At 40.3% G+C, this 22,947-nt stretch overlaps 1 protein-coding gene across 2 annotated transcripts in view; it reads left to right on the top strand.

Annotated features, from left to right (window-relative positions):
• The window catches only part of LOC103044063 (uncharacterized), a 79,776-nt gene that overhangs the window by 43,017 nt on the left and 13,812 nt on the right, over window positions 1-22,947 (top strand). For both annotated transcript variants that reach the window (XM_007233416.3, XM_049462813.1), the window contains exons 32-49: window positions 50-313; window positions 1,571-1,831; window positions 1,957-2,217; window positions 3,463-3,720; window positions 4,913-5,173; window positions 5,827-6,093; window positions 8,007-8,267; window positions 8,408-8,665; window positions 11,867-12,127; window positions 12,346-12,606; window positions 12,736-12,993; window positions 14,751-15,017; window positions 15,257-15,517; window positions 17,373-17,633; window positions 18,688-18,948; window positions 20,990-21,247; window positions 22,254-22,517; window positions 22,611-22,871. In XM_007233416.3, the coding sequence (XP_007233478.3) occupies window positions 50-313; window positions 1,571-1,831; window positions 1,957-2,217; window positions 3,463-3,720; window positions 4,913-5,173; window positions 5,827-6,093; window positions 8,007-8,267; window positions 8,408-8,665; window positions 11,867-12,127; window positions 12,346-12,606; window positions 12,736-12,993; window positions 14,751-15,017; window positions 15,257-15,517; window positions 17,373-17,633; window positions 18,688-18,948; window positions 20,990-21,247; window positions 22,254-22,517; window positions 22,611-22,871 (4,704 nt within the window). The remainder of the gene's footprint in view (window positions 1-49; window positions 314-1,570; window positions 1,832-1,956; window positions 2,218-3,462; window positions 3,721-4,912; window positions 5,174-5,826; window positions 6,094-8,006; window positions 8,268-8,407; window positions 8,666-11,866; window positions 12,128-12,345; window positions 12,607-12,735; window positions 12,994-14,750; window positions 15,018-15,256; window positions 15,518-17,372; window positions 17,634-18,687; window positions 18,949-20,989; window positions 21,248-22,253; window positions 22,518-22,610; window positions 22,872-22,947) is intronic.

The following is a 22,947-nucleotide window of genomic DNA, read 5'->3' as shown; positions in this document are numbered from 1 at the left end:
CATACAAAGTTTCATGTATCCTAATTGCTGATTTTTTTTTTGTCCACAGCACCATGCACCCCACAGGGTCTGACCTCCAGTGTGAGCTGCAGCAATAACGTGGCCACCGTGTCGTGGGTGAGCAGTGCAGGCGGACTGCTCTACACAGTCTCTGCAGACAGCACGGACGGAGCGTTTTCAGACTCCTGCAGTGCTTTCGAAGACTCGTGCGATTTGAGTGCTCTGTCCTGTGGGCTCCAGTACACTGTCATGGTGGTGGCGCAGGACAGCACCTGCGTCAGCCCGCCGAGCGATCCCATAAACATCACGACCGGTGAGTATTTAAAAACATGCAGGGTAAAGTGCCATGTTGGTCTGGACAGGTGTTTTTTCAGGACCTGTCATTTAAAATCAGCAGTCTGGCCTGAAATTAGTGCTTCTTACAATATAAATATCAAAAAGAACTGGGCGAAATGGCCTAAAAAAATCTTCCAGAAAATTTTGATTTTCGATTATAAACGTTTATGTTTTTGCTACTAAAATCAAATATCAAAGAAATGGATTATTACTAGTTTTACGGTATATGGTATAAAAAAATATTCGAGCCACAAAGTAATGCATTTAAAAGCTGGGGCACATTTTTGGCGAATTATCATGTGATCTTTGTGGTGTTCTAATGTTTTGGTAAAACTGAGAGAAAAGCACATTGTCATTAACTGTAAATTCGAATGAATCAATAAAATTGATTTATCGCCCAGCTCTACAAGTAACAATAGAAACTTTCAGGATCCTGTTCACATAAACATTTCTCTTGTTAGAATAAATATTAAAAACCAGCATTTGGAAAACAGTAAAATAAATAAATAAATAAAAAGACAACCCCACAAAAAATTGGGACAGTAGGGAAAATGTGGCAATTATAGATAATATATATATATAGTATTTAATATAAATATAGATGCATTTTTGCATCAATTTAGGGCTTTTAAAGTACAAAATTCTGTAAAATGATGTGGCGTCAAACTGGTGATTAATAATAAATAATGATTCAACAAATGCAACAACTCAAGGAATTGTTTAGTAAAAGGCAAAGGCACAAGCCTAACCTGAAAACCAATGATCTCTGATCCCTCAGACCCCTCATAAATCCCTCTGATCCCTCATGAATACATTGTTATATTTACAAATGCCTCTTAATGTTTTATTGTGCAAAAAAGAATCAGCACTGACTTAGGCTCAGAGGCCTCTGGGATTTACCTTCATGCAGTGGAAATGTGTACTGTAGTCAGATGATGGATGCAGGGTGTCCCAAAGATAAAGCCAAAAGTTCAAAACCCTAGGCCTGTCATGTGATGGGTTGTTTGATAAAGCATTAATACAGAAAATATATATATAGATAAACATATGCAGCCTACAGAAACATTTTGAGGGACATCTGTGACAATTTCAACAAGACAATGCAAAAGCAGATGCTGCACGCATTGCAGTGGCATGGCGGTAGATGTTTCAGTTTATAATAAATATATATAAAAAGTATATATATGCACATCTTCATTAGTCTAAAGCTGACCTGTGTTTTGTCTTTCTCCAGTGCCGTGTATTCCTCCAAACGTGGGCGTGGATGTGGACTGCCAGTCCCACAGCCTGACTGTGCTCTGGGACGAGAGCGCCGGCGCGTCCTTATACACAGCCACACTGAGGGACAGCTGGGGGCAATCTACTAACTGCCAGAGTCTGTCTAACAGCTGCAACATCAGCAGCCTGGCCTGTGGAAACATCTACCATGCCAGTGTGGTCGCTTCTGATGACTTCTGCAGCAGTCAGCCCAGCATTATTGTAGATACAGACCCAGGTAGTAAATGCACAAATTACAGTAGATTTAGAGGTCCCAGAAGTTGCTAGGCCCTTTTTAAAGTCCTAGTAGCATCTCAAAGTAGATGTTGTAATAAATGTTCAGTATTTCTCTCCCTCCCCCAGTTCCTTGTGTTCCTAAGAAGATCCAGGCAGAGATGGACTGTGAGACCGGCTCTGCCATAGTGTCCTGGGATTCCAGCCCCGGCGCAGTGACCTACACGGTCACGGCGATCAGCACGTCTGGCCATGCAGTGTCATGTGAGGCTAATGAAACCAACTGTGAGCTCCTCCATCTGCTGTGTGGATCAAGTTATACTGTTTCTGTGGAGGCCCAGGGAAATGCCTGTACGAGCTCTGCCACTATGAGCGGTTACCTGGTGACAGGTGAGGAGACACTTCTGTACACTACTGCAACACCTGTAAAAAAAACTCCAGTCCTCCAGAATAGAAAACATTGTTACACATTTATTACTTCATTCCTAACTGTAGTTCTATAATACCATATTTTCCAGACTATAAGGCACACTAGATTAGACGCACTATGAATGAAAGTCTATTTTCTGGTCTGTTTTCATACATAAGGTGCTCCGTCTTATATATTATAGGGCGCATTAAGCAACACTAGTAAGGAGCAGGGTGTCGCCATGTTTCCCTTCTTAATATTTTGCCAAAGGCGTGAGTTTTTCAGCGAGCTTTTTCCAGCACTAAGGCTGGGTGCAGCAGAATTAGCATTAGCCGCTAACCACAGTGCTAGTGGGATGTTAAAGGAGAGCTCTGGTTTTAAATAGATTTTTGGTGCAGTAAAACATGATAAAAAAGTACTAACCTTTGTTGAATAGCCCACCACTGCTCTCCTGCAGCTTTTTGAGATTCAGTCATTTTGTGCTTTTTTGCTCAGCACTCTTCACAACGGCCACTTCGGGGCATCCACTTGCCCATGCAGATAAAGCCCTAACATTTAAAACAAGGCATTAATATCTTTAAAAGTGCACAAGAAGCTTATCAAAAATCACTGTTACAACCCAATCACTGGGCCTGGAGATTAGGTTAGGCTACGGGTTGTAAACAGTGTTTTTTAAGAAGCTTCTTCTGCCTCGTTTTTAATGTCAGGGCTCTCTCTTTGGAATCTACCAATGAGGTTTGGGGCTTCTTTGAGCCTGGATAACAGTGTACAAAGCAATTTATCTGCAGGGGAAAGTGGATGCCCCGAAGTACCCGTTGTAAAGAGTGCTGGGAAAAATGTACAAAATTACTGGATCTTGAAAAGCTGCAGGAGAGCGGAGGTGGGCAATTCAACAAAGGCTAGTACTCTTTATCATGTTTTTCCACACCAAAAGTCAATTTTACACCGAAGTTTGCTTTTAATGCCGCCCGTTATTGGTAGACAAAGGAACCCTGAGTGTTACGGTAAGCCAGGGTGCTATCAGCTAGTGGTTCGTAGCTTATTTTAACATGACAAACACACAGACTAAAGTATTTTATACTCACCTCTGAATGGCGAAAGAGTTAGAGCTGTGGTTAGCAGCTCATGCTGCTGCACCTAGCCTTAGTTCTACAGAAACTTCACTGAAAACTAACCCCTATAACACCGATTTAATCTGCTTGTGCCTCGTTTCTTCTCCACTACAGGGCCGTGTGGTGTGGAGCATGTCACCGTTGTCTACACCCCGTCTGTTGGGCAGGTCACATGGGACATAAGCAGAGGGGCAGTGGTGTACACAGCGGTGGCTGTTACAGAGGAGGGGCTTGAGGCCTCCTGTTCATCCCAGGACACGTATTGCGTGCTCTACGGCATGATCTGCAGCCAGACCTACAACGTCACCCTCTCAGCCAACAACAGCATCTGCAATGAGGGGCCACTTTCTACTCCTTTTACAGTGAACACAGGTGTGGGAGCTGAGATTTTAGGATGCAGTTTGTAGACATTTTAATTACATTCATCTTCAAAGGAATGGTTTTGAAGAAAAAACAGAAGGAAGTTAGAGTTAGAGTGCAGTGCTATTGGGAAGGAAAATACAGTTCCCAGGAACAATACATTAATAAATAGTTATTATTTATTGATATACGTGTACAGAAGGAGTGTGTAAATCCACAAACAATCCAGAAATTCCTAATAGAGGCCTGTGATAATCTATCCCATGCAGCTTGAATATTTACGCAGTTCTTGCTGATTTTGTGGAAGGAGTGAAATGTTGACCACCTGGACATATTAGGTGTGACAAAATACATTGATCTTGGTGCTGACATGGTGCTTCCAGACATCATCTGAAGATGATTCACTGCTTATCTGATGACGTTCTGGCACAAGAATGTTGCAGACTTTGGCGCTGCAAAGTGTTTGCTTTGATTTGATTTATTTATTTAAATACCAAAGAAAATTCACATTAACATCATTCATCAACATCATTATTTCATGATGTAAATGTGCCAGATTTAGCCAGGCTTTCAAACTTCTGAAAACAAACCAACAGCTGTTAACCCTTTTACTTCAGATTCCAGTCATGTGAAGCATGGAAGGAAAAAACATTCTGGTCAAAAACACTTTTCCTTAGTGGAATAGTACAGTCACTTCTTGTGGTAGACCTTGTTGACCTATTTGTGACTTTACACATGTATTCTTATATCACTGGCAGCGCTAAAACATTTAAGACCAGTACTGCATTTGTAAACTTAACCACACGTTAGTGTAATGGGGATTTGCCGTAATGGTATGTCGTGTGTCATGCAGCCGTCTGCCAGTGGTGTTGGTAATTACAAGATGACTAATGGAGGGCATCACTATTCTCTGAAGGTCTGCAATCGTGGCTGTTCTGAATTCACTCTGTGCATTCAACCGTGAAACTTGAATCATTTTCAAGCATTGCTATGCGAAATCAACCAATAAATTAGAATCTGTCAGTTAATTCCTTCAGGGTGAAAGAAAACAATTTTTTGATACAATGAGACTAATAACTAATAACTTGTTTTTGTAATGCAGTTTAAGTATTTGTGGTCGTATTCTAAATACATCCAAAAGTATTTCCATTGAAAAAGGTGCACATATGTACTGTATGTATATGTGTGTGTTTATGTCTTCCAGAACCGTGTCCCCCCACCAATGTGAAAGTGCGGGCAGTATGTTCACATGGCGGGGCAGTGGTGAGCTGGGAGGCGAGTGCAGGGGCAGTGAGCTATGTGGCTGTATTGGAGGGCCGCGGGGGTGACTCAGTGTCCTGTCAGACGAACGAGACGTCCTGCAGCGTGTCTGGACTACAGTGTGGAGCTGTTTACATCGCTACTGTACAGGCTATAGGCGTCACACTCAACAGCTTTACCAGTGCTGGTATAGTGCTGAACTCAGGTTAGTGCACAAGTGAAAAACACACTTATGCTTTATTATCTTGTTCTGTCTGAACAGATGTTCTAGTTCAGATATAAAGTTATCCAAAAGCAGAGTGTAAGACTGGCGGAGGAGAAAATGCCAAAAAACATGAAAACTGTGATTAAAATATTGATTTCTGAACTTTATGAATATGAACTTGCTTCTTTGCATTATTTGAGGTCTGAAAGCTCTACATCTTTTTTTTTTAATTCAGCCATTTCTAATTTTCTGCAAATAAATGCTCTAAATGACAATATTTTTATTTGGAATATAGGAGAAACTTTGTCTGTAGTTTATAGAATACAACAACAATGTTCATTTTACTCAAACATCTACCTATAAATAGCAAAATCTGAGAAACTGATTCAGAAACTGAAGAGGTATCTTAATTTTTTCCAGAGCTGTATATATAAATATTGTTTATAAAACAATATTACACAACAATATTACAGTACACACGTAGTGCTAGTCTGTTTTAAAGCCACATGCTTGTATACTGAATAGTATAAATGATATGCAGTACAAATGATCATTTACACCAGTTATATCATTATGAGAATTTCTGTCCTGTGAACTAGTGTCCTTTATTGTTGTACAGGCTTGTGATGCAGGCTGTAATATTTTGTTTCCAGCCCCCTGCCTGCCAGATCCCAGCAGCATTACTGTTATGGGATCCTGTGATGATGACACAGCATTGGTTAGCTGGGATTGGAGTGATGGAGCCTCGTCCTACCAGCTCACTGCTACTAGTAATGATGGTTACGTAGCAATTTGTGACTCCCAGGAAAACTACTGTAACCTCACGGACTTGGTGTGTGGACAGACGTACAACGTCAGCCTAACAGCCATCAGCAGTGCATGTGAGATTAACCAGGACAGCACTGTTGCCTTCAGTACACGTAAGTTATTGTTTTAAACCCACAAAAAGACCCACAGCTCTTTACTGGGGTGCTTTATACCCCTCAAGTCCATGAATATAGATTTCAAAAGATTCTAAAATGATTATCTGCTCTAGAGACTAAGATCCCTATTTTAGAGATCTATAGACGAGACGTCAATTGAGCACCTCGCAGCTTGATTTAGGGCGTCAGTGTGTCTTTGGTATCATGAGGGTGCAAAGAATTCACCTTTAGTTCAGGCGTGAACTAATTCTCTATACTTAATCATGGGTGTGTTTTGTGCATAACGTGATTTAAACCAATCAGTGTTTCACTTGCCATTTCCTTTAAGAGCCAGGTGCACTCTGATTTTTGTATCTTAACAGTGCATCGCTTCTGCGCGTTCACACTGTAAAGGTGCACCATCAGCTTATTTAAGTAAACAGCAATGTAATTTAATCCTGGGAGCATGGCACATCTGCATAGCTGAGATAGAAATGGACAATTACGATTGACTGTTGTCTAGGTTCATTTCAGTCAGTGGTGCACCTGTGTTTTCCTAGGTCCTAGGTCTACTTACATACAGTACATCATTGCTTTATTGCAAAAACCTCATGCCTCCAAAATATTAACAGTGCAGTTTGCAGCAGAGGGAAAAAAGCTTTTTAATGTTCATTGATATTATATATAAAAATATTTTATTCCACATAATTTTGGAGCATTTCTATTGGTCATCATGACATTTGCAATTTGACACAATGAAAAGAACTACTACTAGAGGTTTGTTTATTTTTTATTTGGATTCTTATTAGCTGCTTTCAAAACAGCTGCTATTCTTCCTGGGGTTCGACAGGCAAAACATTTAAACAATAAAAAAAATAACACTTAATAATTGGCCAGCGTGCTCATGGCAAGGCAATTCGAATGTTTATAGTTAGAGTGGGGTCCAGATTTATGGGACATTATGTTTTCAATGTTGTGTGGGCATTTAGGCATTTGAAATTCCTCAATACACAGTGTCATGTGTCTACCGGCAGGGTTCGTACAGTCATGAAAAACCTGGAAAAGTAATGGAATTTGAAAATAGCAATTTCCAGGCCTGGATAAGTTTTGGAAAAAATTAAAATACCCACCAAGGTTTGGAAAAGTCATGGAAATTTGTTTTACAAGTCCTTGTGTTTCAGTTCATCGATGGAGAAAATCTATTTTGAGCTAACAAATCTTTAAGCTCAAAGTTAACTTAGTAAGTTAAGGCCAAGACAATGGAGCTCTCAGGATCTGACACACATTTTATTATTAAAGATTGTGTGTCAACATTTTATCTGATTCATTTTAGACCTACTATATTCAATTTTAATCGGTTAAAACGTGTATGAACCCTGACCGGGAAAACGACATAGAAGGCATTAGCACTCACCGTGGACAGTGCAGTGGGTGATGATGATTGTCACCAGTAGTGTCTGGCTAGAATTGTCAGTTCAAACAGACAATAGACATATAGACATTTAATTCAGAAGGCCCCACACTCATATCCTGCAGGTCAGTGCAGAGCTATTTACCTTCCATGGGATATGATATTACGTCATAAGACACAATATAATGTTATAAGCTTACTGTCTTATAACATTATGATGTGTTTTTCACATCTCAGTATATTTTTCATTGTATTATCTCGGTATATGTTTTTTTTTTTTTTTTCATTTTATTTAATTTTATTTTTTCGTGGGTATAGCTGACAAATACCGATTAGAGCTTTAAATGTATATTATAATATTGCTGCGTTTTTGTAATTAATAAGTGTTTAATATTCTTACATTTAAGATGGTTTAGGTTGAATAAATATATATTTTTTTCATAGTGTGCCTAATCGAATATGTTTTGGGGTAAGGCTGGGAAATTAAACTAGATCTAACCTTGCCTGTGTTCATGTTTAGGGCCCTGTGTACCGCTGCATGTGGCAGTGAACCTGGAGTGCGATACCTCCACAGCTGTGGTGTCCTGGGACCAGAGGCCGGAAGATGTGCTTTACCAAGCAAGTGCCTTCAGTCCAGGAGATGAAGATATACTGTGTAACTCCACCACTGACAGCTGTCAGTTCAGTGGACTGCAGTGTGGACAGGAGTATTCATTTAACGTTAGAGCATTCAACCACCTGTGCCAGAGTGACCTCAGCAGCACTGTCTACGTCACAACAGGTCTCTCTCTCTCTCTCTCTCTCTCTCTCTTTCACTCTCGCTGCCATTAATCACACTAGCTTTTATGTGGTTGTTCTCATTCCATAATTCCATAATTTCACTGATTAAGCCTAATTAATCGTCTCATCATTCACCTTCAGAACCATGCCAGCCCCAGAACCTGACTGCAGAAGGTTCCTGTGACAGTGACACCCTCCTTCTGAACTGGGACGACGCTGCTGGTGCTGAGAGCTACATCGTTTCTACCTCAGGTGACCTGGGTTACATCAGCTCTGACCAGACAGTTGATCACAGCCTGCAGATGGAGCTTCCCTGCGGTCAGACCTACAGTTTTACTGTGGTGGGGCAGGACGGACAGTGTAGCGGCAAACCCAGCAGCCCTGCAGCGTTCACAACTGGTATGTCCTGAACACCACATTGTCCTGACTGTCCTGTCTGTTTTAATAATGCAAATGTGTTATATAACATTGCTATGCACAAAAAATTACAAAGCCACTCCCAGTTAGCAACTGCTTATTACAAGAAATCACCTGTTGCACATGAGCCTGACTTTACCTGCAAAACCAGCACATCATAGATTAGTCTGATGGAGATTGTAATACTGTTAAAATCTACTACCCTATACTCCCTAAACTACTCTATACTCCCTGTATTAGCCTAAACAACCCTAGCCTACTCTAAACAATTCATGTATTAGCTTGTATTCCCTAAACTACTCTGTACTCACTGTAGTAACCTATACTATCCTATACTCCCTAAACTACTCTATACTCCCTATGGTAGCCTATACTACCCTATACTCCCTAAACTACTTTGTACTCCCTATGGTAGCCTATAATACCTTATACTCCCTAAACTAGCCTATACTCCTTATAGTAGCCTATACTACCCTATACCCCTAAACTACTCTGTACTTACTGTATTAGCCTATACTACCCTATACTTCCTAAACTAATCTATACTCCCTATATTAGCCTACACACCCCTAGACTACTCTAAACTCCATGTATTAGCCTTTACTCCCTAAACTACTTTATACTCCCCATAGCAGCCTATACTACCCTATACTGCCTAAACTACGTTGTACTCCTTATGGTAGCCTATACTACCTTATACTCCCTAAACTACTCTATTCTCCCTATAGTAGCCTATACTACCCTATACCCCTCAACCTACTCTGTACTCCCTATAATAACCTATACTACTATATACTCCCTAAACGACTCTGTATTCCCTATAGTAACCTATACTACCATATACCCCCCCAAATACTCTGTACTCCCTATAGTAGCCTATACTTCACTTTACTCCTTAAACTACTTTATACTCTCTATTTTAGCCTATCTTACCATATACTATATATACTACTCTATACTCCCTATATTAGCCTATCCTACCCTATACTCTATAAACTACTCTATACTCCCTCAATTAGCCTATACTACCATATACACCCTAAACAACTCTGTACTCCCTATATAAGCCTATCCTACCCTTTACTCCCTAAACTACTCTGTACTCCCTATAGTAACCTATACTCAGTGTTGGGCACGTTACTTTGAAAAAGTAATTAGTTATAGTTACTGGTTACTTCTCCAAAAAAGTAACTGAGTTACTAACGGAGTTACTCCACTATAAAAGTAATTAGTTACCAGTAAAAGTAACTATCGCGTTACTTTTTATTATTCGCCCCTCAAAAAAAGGAAATCAATTATGCATTTACTATTATTATTAGAAAAATAAAAAAAAATAACAAACGAAAATAAACCCAAAATGTTGACAAAAATATAATCTAACGAATTTCAAAAAAATAAAACGAAATTCTCCACACAACCAAAGAAAATTACTAAAACTTGTAATACTGAAAAAAGCGGAAAAACGCGTCTGGGGATGAAATTTAACAAACCAAGCCACACTCAAAAGAAATATGTATATATAAAACAAAATAATGGACAAAAACAACAATTTAATGCCCGTTAAAATGGTATTAATATAACAGCTTCACCAAAAGAGAATAGAGCTTAGATCCTGCCCAAAAAATCCGACCCAGCCGGAGCCCGTGCACATTCTGCCCAAGCCCGAACCATAAACTGTCATTATGAGCCCGACCCGATCCGCCCCATAAACTGTCTGTTTTCGGGCTGATTGAATGAGCGAAATATAATCAGAATTATGTTAATTAACACTGTAACATAGAAGCATAGAACTATTATTTAATTTAAATGATTTTTAAGAACAGCTACACACAATGCTGCAAGTCAAACGCGGAGGCGTTCACGTGCGCCCAGAGCTACGTGATTACAGTTTTCATTTTTATTATAGTTTAATTTTATTTTGTTTTTATTTTTTCTGTTCATTTTAGGGTGGGCTTGCTAGCGCGAGCGCTTTACACAAGAACTAACGGACCACGAGTGCCGCGCGCTCGGCACAACAACTCCCGCTGTACAACTCCGCTGTACAACAGCGCTTATAAATAAATTAAACACAAAAATTAGGGTATTCTATCAGTAATTTCAGTTCGTTTTAGTTAGTTTTATAAACACAAAATACAGTTCGAGATAGTTATGTTTTTCCTTTTAATTACCGTTTTTATTAGATTCAGTTAACACAAATGTTTTTCACTTTCAATTTTCGCTATTTCGTTCGCTTTAGTGAACAATAATAATTGGTTACTTAGCAACATTGTGATTATCACACCAGAGCTTTATATAAAATAAAAATATGAGCCTGATTTCGGGTCGGTCCTCAGGTCAGGTGGGATTCGGGCATAGAATCTAAGCTCTAAAATAGAAAGCAGCAGCACCAAAAAAACCGGAGCAGCTAAAAAGAGCTTAACGTCCTTAATTCGGAACTTGGGTTGTCCACGGCAATCACTGAATTGATTAGAGCACGCAAATCGTCACAATTGTGCCTCACTTCACCACGCCAAACCACAGGCACAGCGGCCAGAAGCTCAAGTTCACCGGACAGAGGAGGGGTTAACCAGGGCAAAGCGAAATAAAAAAAAAAAGTTCATAGAGCTGCTAAAGTAACGTGCAGTAACGGGGTGTCGGAAATGGTAACGGCGTTATAGTTACAGTCATAGTAATTAGTTAGATTACTCGTTACTGAAAAAAAGTAACGGCGTTAGTAACGCCGTTAGTTTTAACGCCGTTACTCCCAACACTGCCTATACTACCCTATGCTTCCTAAATCATTCTATACTCCATGAATTAGCCTATACTACCCTATACTCTATATACTACTCTATATTCCCTGTATTAGCCTATACTATACTATACTCTATATACTACTCTATACTCCCTGAATTAGCCTATACAACCCTATTCCCTAAACTACTTAATACGTCTTGTATTAGCCTATACTACCCTATACTCCCTATAGTAGCCAGTACAACCCTGTACTCCCTAAACTACTCTATACTCCCTGTAGTAGCCCATACTACCCATTACTCCATGAACTACTCTACACTCAACCAACCTGTACTTTTTATGCTATCTTACACTGTATATTAACCTGTTCTAACCTACACTATACCACCCTATATTCGTAAAACTGTATGACTCAATATGTACTCCTGTCTTCTTTGTCTCCTGCAGCCCCCTGTGTGCCTTTCGATGTTGAAAGCTTTGTTGAGTGTGAGAACAGCATAGGCTCAGTCAGCTGGGGAAGTAGTGACGGGGCAGAAACATACTCTGTGGTTGCAGTGGGAACTCTCGGCCACAGCCACATATGCAGCACCAATGAAACAACATGCACTTGGAATGACCTTGAGTGCGGAGAGATCTACACCGTTCGAGTCACTGCGAGCAATCTTCTCTGCAGCAGTGCCCCCAGCAATAGCACTGTCGTACGCATGGGTGAGACTGAAAACTTGCTTGACTGTTTTACACTATTATTGTATAATTATATCAGTGTAACTCAGTGTGTATCACTGTATAAAATAGTGTTAAAATTACAATAATACAATATAAAATTGCCAATAGTCCTGGAAAATAAAGATACCGAACATATCATCCAAACAAAAATTGGTTGACACATAATGAGTGTGTGGTTGTTGTTGTGTTGCTGTGTCCAGCTCCATGTATCCCTGGGAAGTTAGAGTCCAGTATGAACTGTGACCTGAGGGTGGGCTCTTTAACCTGGTTGCCGAGTCTGTCTTCAGAGTCTTACTTAGTGACTGCAGAGGCCTACAATGGTCATCGAGTGGAACTGACCACCAACGAGACCAGCGCACAGATCTCAGAGCTCCAGTGCGGACAGCAGCATTATCTGACCGTCAGTGCTGTGGGACAGGGGTGCAGGAGCAAACCCAGCAACAGTTCTGTTCTGCAGACAGGTGCGTTCTTATGAACAAACATTAGTAAAGATGCTATCTCACACACATACTTGATGTTTCTGTCTTAATAAGATCTTGTGTCTCAGAAACCGACGTTCTAACCTCCCTCTTTTCTGTGTTCCTCATCAGAACCATGCCCACCATCTGAAGTCTTCACCTCAGTGGACTGCTTCACCAACATTGCCCTTATAAGCTGGTCACTGTCAGACACTGCTGACCACTACACCGCCAAAGCTGTGGGCCCTGATGGCGCATCAGAGTGCATGTCAGAGTCCATGAACTGCGGCATGGCCACCCTACAATGTGGAGAGAAATACAATGTTACAGTCACTGCGTCCAATCGCCTGTGCACCTCTGTACCAAGCGAGATGGTTTACCTTGACACAGGTAACTTATAAATGCTAAAGTATTCTAACAACAGTCACATGTCAGTTTAAATTACTTTACATGGCTAAACCATCCTTTTACGGAATTATTACTGTATTTTTTGCACTACAGGAGACATTTTCCAAAAACTTGTCATTACACGCTTTATGTATGAATTTTAACACTCAGGTAGTAAGGAGCAGTAAATTCACTCCGCTAAAGTACAGTGTTATACAGGAGTTTCAGTTTAGTTCTCCAGCAACCTCTTTTTCCCCGTTCAGAGGTGAGTATTATTGGCCTGTAGGCTGCTGCTAACCCTGGCTAGCACTGCTGGAGCAGCATTACCATTACCCGATATCCACGCTAAGCGCTAGCTCTTTCGTTGTTCAGAGGGAAGTATATCATGCTGTAGTCTGTGTGTTAAAACAAGCTATGTGGGACGAACTGCTAGCTAATATCGCCCTTACTTACAGAACACTCATAGGTCCTCAATGGTGTAGTGCTGTTGGGCAGCATTAGCTGCAAACTATTAGCAGTTATCCACTAATGCTCCAGCCTAAGTGCTGGAGAAATTCGGGAATTTATGCTTACTGTAAATAAACGGAAGCGCTTTACATTCAGTGCTCGTTTGACTTGTTTATCACAGTTTTGTTTATTTAACTTAGATTTACTTAACCTAGTTAGCTACCCACCACTACCCAGCGGTGAGACCTGCTCCTTATAAAGTTCCTTATAGTTTCTCTTAAAGTGCGCCTTATAATCCGGTGCACCTTAGGTATAGGAACCATGGTGCAACATGAAACAAACAGTATAGATGACATGAAGTGCAAAAGTGCAACCTATGTGCAACATAAAACTATGACACTACAATAAATACAAGTTGTTGGAATTTTTAATCTCTATTTCTATTTAAGTTATATTTCTATTACATTATGCAACCGTTTTTTTTTCTGCAAATGCAGGCTGATTCTTTTTATATAGTGTAATTTCATGGGACAATGGAAACCCTGTAGTTATCAGAGCCTTAATTTAATTTCATAGCATCTAGCACTACTTAATTACAATACAACTTTTGTGTAACTACTAGCTTTTAAATTTAGCTTAAAATTGTTTTTACTATACATTTGCCAGCTAATGGCAAAGACAATAAAGTTAAATATCTTAAAACAGCTTAATCCAAAATTCACCTTACAAAAAAATTCCTTGCTAAATAAATAAGTTAGATAAGAAAATCCTTTTCCTGTCAATAACTTGAGTTTAGAATGTGCCACATCATTTTCTCCTAAACTATTTTGCTTGTCATTTTTTAGATCAGTAACAAAGAAAAAAAGAGATTTTTATTTTTAGTGACTTTTATTTTGACAAGCCTCTGTTGTTTTAAGGTTGAGTGACTTAAAAATTTCTACATTTTTCACTCAGCCTATGTCAATACAAGACCCCCACACCTCACACACTGTGTATAGAATTGTGACGTGTGTCAGTGCTCCATGTTTTGCTTTGTGGCAGTTTTATCCGTGTGCTTTGTTAACGTGACAGAGAGCTGCTTAATCTGTATGTTTTCGTTGCAGATCTTTATCCAGACTGTAAAAAATTAACAGCAGCAGTAAAACTGTATTTCACATGGCTATGGTGACAATTTGGCAGATAATTTAAAGTTAATTTTACTTTACTTTAATTAACTTCTTAGCAAAAAAACATGCATTGTCTTAATTTTTTTCACATTTTGTACTGTATTATACTGTACTGTATTACACACACTCTAACTGTTCTGTATCTAGCACCCTGTGTTCCGATGGGCGTCTCTGTGATCATGGACTGTGCAAGAAATGAGGCACGTGTGACGTGGAATGCCAGCAAGGGGGCGCTGTACTATCTGGCTCTGGCTCAGGGCGGTGTAAATGACTTCTCTTCCTGCAACAGTACTGACAGTGACACATACTGTATTCTGGGTAACCTCACCTGTGGGATAGCCTACACAGTGCAGGTGGTGGCTGTTGGGGACCAGTGCTCCAGTTTACCCAGCCAGCCAGCAGTGTTCCGCACAGGTACGACCAGGGTTTTTCACTCTGAACTAACACGTTAAGGTGGTCTAGTGTTATTGTTCGGAACAGAACTACCTTAAAAATGTTTTTTAACATACATTCTCTCTAAATTTTCTGGAGTCGATAGTCGATAGTCTATAGTCGATAGTTTAATCTACAATGTATTGTTTATTCCAAATTAAGAAATGCTGTAATCTTACTATATTATATTTGCTCTTTTAATTTTTATTTTTTACCTTTAGTTCCATGCAGTCCTGAAATCGGCAACGTGCTCCTGAACTGCTCCACTAACTCTTTACTGCTGGACTGGTCTTCCTCTGGCAGCTCCGTCTCCTACACCGCTGTGGCCAGTGCGACCGGTGGCCACATGTCATCCTGCAGCACTAACTTCACCAGCTGTGAACTGACACAGCTGCAGTGTGGTCAGATTTACACCGTAACTGTGGCAGCTTTAGATGATCAGTGCAGTGGAAAGCAGAGTGCCACCGTTAAGGTGCCATCAGGTAGGGTACAAATTGCTGTACACTAAAAGTGTTCACATTTAAATGCTTGTGGTGAAGCTTATGCCCGGATCAGACTACACGATTTTAGCCCGATTTTGACCCGATTTTGTCGGCGCCAACACATTGCGTGCGTCGGATCCGAATTTCAGTGTCGCGAGCGACAAAGGTCCGTGTAGTTTGACACAGTCAAAGAGCAATAATTAGACGCGAGCGATGCTGTAGGAGCGTCCGACGGAAAGACTGTTTAGACATGTTAGAATTCTTTGTATTTTATTGCCTAGTTTGACACATGCTCCACGCTGTGCTCCCTGATTCTGACCAATAGGAATTCACTGAAACCTAAGTAGCTACATCTTTACCATACCTTAAGTTCTCTCTGGAGTACAAAAAGCATGTAATGTCCATTTGGGTAACCCAGGAATTAGCCCAGTCGCTTTTCCCCCTTTTTAAAAAAAAAATTCAGCACTAAAGCGCTTCCATCACGCAAAGGGCTTCAGATTATATGCTTCTCCCCCGTGATGACCTACGAACTTACGCGAGGACGCAGACGAGGATTGGTCGGTGACTAACATGTAGTGTTGCCAGTCCCCCGAGAACGATACAAAACGAAAATAACAGTTTAATCTGACATAGTGAACATTGTGAGGGACAAAAATGTTGTGTAGTCTGAGCTTGGCATTAGGTACCGGCATAAATATAAAGCACTAAATATACCACATATAATAAAAATAAACAAAATATACAGTAGGGGTGTGCCATATCGTATCGTTCGCAATAATATTGCCAATATTTTTAAATATCGTGAACGATATTATACCCTGAAATATCGTGCCATATCACCCACCCCTAATTATCACATCAGGTACTACTTCTTTTCTGAAAAAAAGAAATTCACACTGTTCTCATTTCCCATTTTATATCTACTAGAGACAGATTATATCTGCCAAGTATCATTCATTTTACTTTAATCCTGCATATATGGAGATATTTGGAGTGCATTATTATTAGGATCATGACATTCTGGATCATTGACTTCTGTTACAAATCTGATAAAAAATTCTTGCATTTTTTAATATCTCATTTAGGGGTGTTCCATATCATACCGTATACTATAATAAAAGTAGTAGCAGTAGTGTAGCAGTGCATTCTTGAAATATTTTTTTTAATCAGTGTTTTGTCATATCGCCAAGAGTATCTTTATCATGAAAATACCATCAAATATTGTGATATTATTTTGGGAACATACCGCTCACCCCTAATATACAGTAACGCACATTACATAAATGTACTAAATAAATCTAAATATGATAATATAATAATACAGAAATACAAAAACATCTCTACTTTATGGTTTATGGTTTGAAGTACCACAAATTGACTGTTTCTCAAAAGCTCATTATCCAATTTGATATGAACTCAGCAGAAATTTGAACACAAAGCTGGGAGAAATTACCTTGTGGGGCGTATCTTACACTCTGCACAAGGCGCTTTGTGATGCTCATTGCTATCTTACAGCTTGCCAACAGTCTATTTTCACAAATTCTGCCTGCGCTGTTAAAATAGCAAAGGTGCTTGTGAACATATCTATACCCTGACAACAGTCAGCAGTCAGATGTTTACTGCTATCTTGTCCAATGCACTTACATCTCCACTCATTACAAAACACAAGAACACGCAGAAGTGTTACAGAACTTTTACTTTTACAACTTTTACTTTATAGATGAACACTATTCTGTTTTGATGTCGTGTATTGTTGTAATTTAAAAGCAGTAAAAATGTTTTTACAAGTACAGTTATCCATTGCTTCACATCGTTTACTCTCTCTCTTTCTCTCTTTCTCTTTTTCACCTGTCAGTGCCATGTGAGCCAGGAAATGTGCTGCCCAGGATGAACTGCTCATCTGACACGGCACACGTGCAGTGGGATTCCAGCAGTACGGCGGATTATTACGAAGTTGTTGCCGTTGGTTCAGGAGGGAATGTATCAACATGTGACACCACACATACATCTTGTGATGTGCACCACCTGCAGTGTGGCAATGTGTACAACATCAGCGTGACTGCTGTTAGCAATCAGTGCCTTATTACAAGCCAGACAGTCACACAGCTGCGTACAGGTTTGTAACGCATGCACATACACTCTACATATATATGCACAAAGGACATACATTCATTTGTGCCTGTTTGATGCATATAACTTGTCATTAACAGGTTTGGGAGTGCTTACCTCATTTCTTAGGCTATACGCCTTTAGCAAGTTAGCAAAATGCCATTTTAAAGGTCTTTTTCTGCAAAAATTGACTTTTTCTTGTTCTTTGTGAAATACAATAGGTCTCTATGTGTTGTATATGCACACTACATATAAAACAGTTCTAAAGCCCCTACTGTCTGCAGTTACTAGTAAAATAAAAGGTTTAGAAATACGAGTCGATCAGGAAAAGCATCGTGTCTACCGCAACTCGTGAATTAGTATTCATGGCCCCGCCCACCTTGGCTCGCGACCGCCCACAGGAAGCACTGAAGTCGCACAGCGACACTGTCTCGTCACATAGAAGCTAACAGCATTAGGAACAGCAAGCCAACTTTGTTCCTGACATAAGTGTTATATGCTTTGCCCAGAAATTCAGAGTTAAGAGACAAATAGTTAGAATTTGTCTATGCAACACCACCAGCAAAGTAGGTGTATGTTTAAAACAGTTATGTTTACACTAGTTAAAAGTAAAACTGGATTTTTTACTTTCTGGATTTGGTCTACCCACATCTGTGTCTTTACATAGGATCTCCGGTGAATTTTGCGTTTTACAGGGACTCTAGATCAGTGGCTAAACTGCACTTAGCAGGGCATTACACCTGTTGTAAAATAAAATATAACATTACAAAGACTGTTATTAGTGTAAAAATGTTTTTATTTTAAAACATTTCTAACTGTTGTCCATCTCACTCCCTCGCAGTGCTGTTTGCCAATCAGAGGCGATATGTTTGCATGTATGAATATTCTTAAGCATGTTTTTCAAAAACAGCTCACCTGGCATTCATTCATACTAGAGACCACAACTACTAATTTTAAAATGAATGAAAAAATGATCTTTAGAGACCTTTCAGCTTAGCTCAAGAGTCTAGTTCCAAATAAGATAAGCCTGAAATCACGCATATGTTCTGTCTCTTCTACAGTGCCATGTATCCCTCTGGACCTGGGCACCACGCTGGACTGCGGGTCTGGAGATATTACCCTAAACTGGCAGCCTGGTAGTGGAGCCACTGCCTACAAAGCAATTGCTGAGAGCTATACTGGTTCTGTTTCTTCATGCAACAGCACCAGCACAGAATGCGTGTTCAGTAATCTGCTCTGCGGCCTGACCTACAGGTTCTCTGTTTCTGCCTATGACCATGTGTGCAGCACCCCATACAGCCACAGCATTGAAATTAATACAGGTAATCACACATACCTACTTATTCTGTTGAACTTGTTAACACGCTTATGACACTTAAATACAAAAACAGTGACAACACTCTAAAATGGACCACTTTGAATAATAAAGAACATATTCACATATCGTCAGTTGCACCCAAAAAGAAGTGTTGCATTGTAATGCTATTTAGAAGAAAGATAAAGTTTACTAGAAACAATACAATTTTAAGAAAAAAAAGACTGATATAGGCCAAACTTACTCATATTTATTAAGATTATGTGTAATACATAGGTACAGTGTATCACAAAAGTGAGTACACCCCTCACATTTCTGCAGGTATTTAAGTATATCTTTTCATGGGACAACTAACAAAATTACACTTTGGCACAATGAAAAATAGTCTGCGTGCAGCTTTTATAACAGTGTAAATTTGTTCTTCCCTTAGAATAACTCAATTTACAGCCATTAATGTCTAAACCACCGGCAACAAAAGTGGTTACACCCCTAAAAGACTACACCCCTAAATACCCAAACTGTACACTGCTTGTCATTTTCTCCCCAAAATGTCATGTGACTCGTTAGTGTTACTATGTCTCAGGTGTGCATGGGGAGCAGGTGTGTTCAGTTTTGTATTACAGCTCTAACACTCTCTAATACTGGTCACTGAAAGTTCCAACATGGCATATCATGGCAAAGAACTCCCTTAGGATCTTAAAAGACAAATTGTTGCACTACAAGAAGATTGCCAACACCCTGAAACTGAGCTGCAGCAGAGTGGCCAAGATCATTCAGATTTATAACAGAGCAGGGTCCACACAGAACAGACCTCGCGTTGGTCGTCCAAAGAAGCTGAGTGCACATGCACAGCATCACGTCCAAATGCTGTCTTTGAAAAAAAAAGGCGCAGAGTGCTGTCAGCATTTCTGCAAAGATTGAAGATTGAAGGGGGTCAACCTGTCAGTGCTTAGACCATATGCCGCACACTACATCAAACTGGTCTACATGCCTGTCACCCCAGAAGAAGGCCTCTTCTGAAGTCAGTACACAGAAAAGCCTGCAAACAGTTTGCTGAAGACATGTCAACAAAGGACATGGATTACTGGAACCATGTGGCCAAGCATGTCTTCAGACCTAAACCCAATAGAACATCTTTGAAGCATCCTCAAGAGGAAGGTGGAGGGCTGCAAATCTCAAATATTTCGAACATCAGCCAGCTCCATAACATAGTCAAGGAGGAGTGGAAAAGATTCCAGTGGCAACCTCTGAAGCTTTAGTAAAATCTATGCCCAGGAGAGTTAAAGCAGTTCTGGAAAATAATAGTGGCCACACAAAATATTGACACTTCAGAAACATTGGGTTGTACTCAGTTTTGTTGCCGGTGGTTTATAGACATTAATGGCTGAGTTATTTTGAGGGAAGAATAAATTTACAGTGTTATATAAGCTGCACACAGACTACTTTTCATTGTGTCCAAGAGTAATTTTGTCAGCGTTGTCCTATGAAAATATATACTTAAATATCAGAAATGTGAGGGGTGTACTCACTTTTTGATACACTGTAAAGCAACATTCCAAAAGTCTCAGCATGTAGAAAGTTAGTAGAGGCTCCTATTCGTGTCCTGTGAAAAAACATTCCAAGCAACTCAAATAGTTACACAGTTCCTGCTGTTTTTTTTGGTTGGGGTGCAGTGTTGATAGTGTGTCTAATAGTACTCCACTATACTATATTTTTAATCAGGGATAGTTTTTTTAGCTATGCTTTTGAGATGGCAGCAGTATGCGGATGAGCATTGTGCTGTAGGAACAGAGTACTGTAGTATACGTTCAAAAAAGGTATTGGGCCACTAGATGCAAAACCTCATTAACATAACGATGGGCTAACAAAATGCGGGACTCATAACATACAAGAATATGTGTCTCTCAAAGTGAAGGTAGCTGTTCTTCTTTTAAACTACAAGAACGCGTTCTCCACCATGTTTAACAGACGACATGCTGCTATGCAATCTGAAATGACCACCTGTTTATTTGTCATGTGTAATGCTGGTCTTGTCTGTGATTGTTCAGTTCCATGTGAGCCTCAGGGGGTCTTTGCAGACATGGACTGTGAGAACAACATAGGAATGTTGCAATGGGATCTGCAGGAGGATGTGGTTCTCTATCATATGGAAGCAGTGGGGGCTGACAGTCATGAGATAAAGTGCGACAGCACCAAATCCAGCTGTTCGCTAGAAGACATGCACTGTGGCCAATACTACAGTGTCTTTATCAGCACCCAGGACAGCCAGTGTACCAGCAATACAACCAATCTTCTTCTGCAGTCAGGTATGGACTACATTTCCCATAGTGCAGTAGCAGTAGATATAAAAAAAAAACATAAAGGGCCCTGTTTTAGTGAGCTATAGGCGAATCATTAATTTATTAATAATGGGTCTGTTTTGGACATAATGTGAAATAAACCAATAAACCAATGTTTTCCACTGCCAAGATAGCAAAACGGCATAAATTTACCTGAACACGCCTCACTTCAAGACCGCCACTGGGTGGCGAGACCTATAAAGCAAAGTTAAGAAAATACAACTGTAATTCTTAAAAAAAAAAAAAAAATTCAGATAATCTACACAGATTTCTCACCTAAAAACTGTTTATTTGGGTGAGTAAAGCGCTTCCGTTTTTTTTACAGGAAGCTTAGATTTACAGATTTACACTAAAGCTGAAGCATTAGCACGGCTAATGACAGCTGACAGAGTTACACTTAGGAATCCTAAGTGTTCTAGTAAGCCAGGGCGATATTAGCTAGCGGTTCGTCCCACGTAGCTTGTTTTACCATGGTAAACACTAACGCTACAGTCCAATATAATTGCCTCTGAACAGCAAAAGAGCTAGCACTGCGCTTAGCAACTAATGCTAATGCTGCTCCAGCAGTGCTATCCAGGGTTAGCAGCAGGGTACAGGCTACAGGCTGATAATACTCACTTCTGGACGGCCAAAGAGCTAGCGCTTCGTGGGGATAACAGCTAATGCTAATACTGCTGGAGAACTAAACTGAAACTCCTATATAACACTGTACTTCAGCGAAGTGGCTTTACTGCTCCTTACAACCTGACTGTTTAAATGAATTCATAAGGCGCACTGGATTAAAAGGCACACTGACGATTTTTGAGAAAATTAAAGGATTTTAAGTGCGCCTTATAGTGCGAAAAATATGGGAATTAATTCAGAAATATTTAATTTTTAGTCATGTGACGAACTGCGAGAGAAGTATTTAATTTAGTTTAAATCTGCTCCGACCCACCTCACTCTCACTCTTCCTCTTTTCTGCCTTCCTTAGTTCCCTGTGTGCCCACTGATGTTCAGGCGTCCCTGCTCTGCAGCTCTAATTCAGTGGCCGTGACCTGGCAGGCAGCCAGCGGGGCATTGGGGTACCAGGTGCACGGTTTGAGTGAAGATGGCCTTCACAGTGTGACCTGTAACTCCAGCCTGCTTAGCTGTGACCTGGAACAGCTGCACTGCGGGACGAACTACAGCGTGACCGTGGCAGGAGTGGACAATTCCTGCCACAGTGGGATGAGCACTCCAGCGGAAGTACAGACAGGTGAATAACCAGATCTGTAAATGCTAAGTAAACGCTATAACATATACAACAAACTAAATGTAACTCACATTTGTCTCTCTATGTATCCGTCAGCTCCATGTCCTCCCCAGAATGTGAGCGTCCAGATGAGCTGTGCTGCTGGTGTGATGACGGTCACATGGGAAGACAATCCAGACGCAGAATATTTCCACGTAGATGCAGTGACCAGCGGTGGGGCTAACCTATCGTGCGAGACATCAAGTACAAGCTGCTCAATCAGTGGCCTGCCCTGTGGCCTCATGTACTCGGTCACTGTGAGATCACTCAGCAATGTCTGCCAGAGTGACCCCAGTGCTGCTGTACAAGCCTCTTCAGGTAACCGTGACAACACTAGTCAGTACAAAATCCTATACTGTCCATCTTCTGTTGATATTAAACTTATAAAAATTTC

Source organism: Astyanax mexicanus, chromosome 13, assembly GCF_023375975.1.
Source record: "Astyanax mexicanus isolate ESR-SI-001 chromosome 13, AstMex3_surface, whole genome shotgun sequence".
Taxonomy (NCBI): domain Eukaryota; kingdom Metazoa; phylum Chordata; class Actinopteri; order Characiformes; family Acestrorhamphidae; genus Astyanax; species Astyanax mexicanus.
Note: the sequence above shows the minus strand (reverse complement) of the source record. Positions and strands in the feature narration are given on the sequence as shown.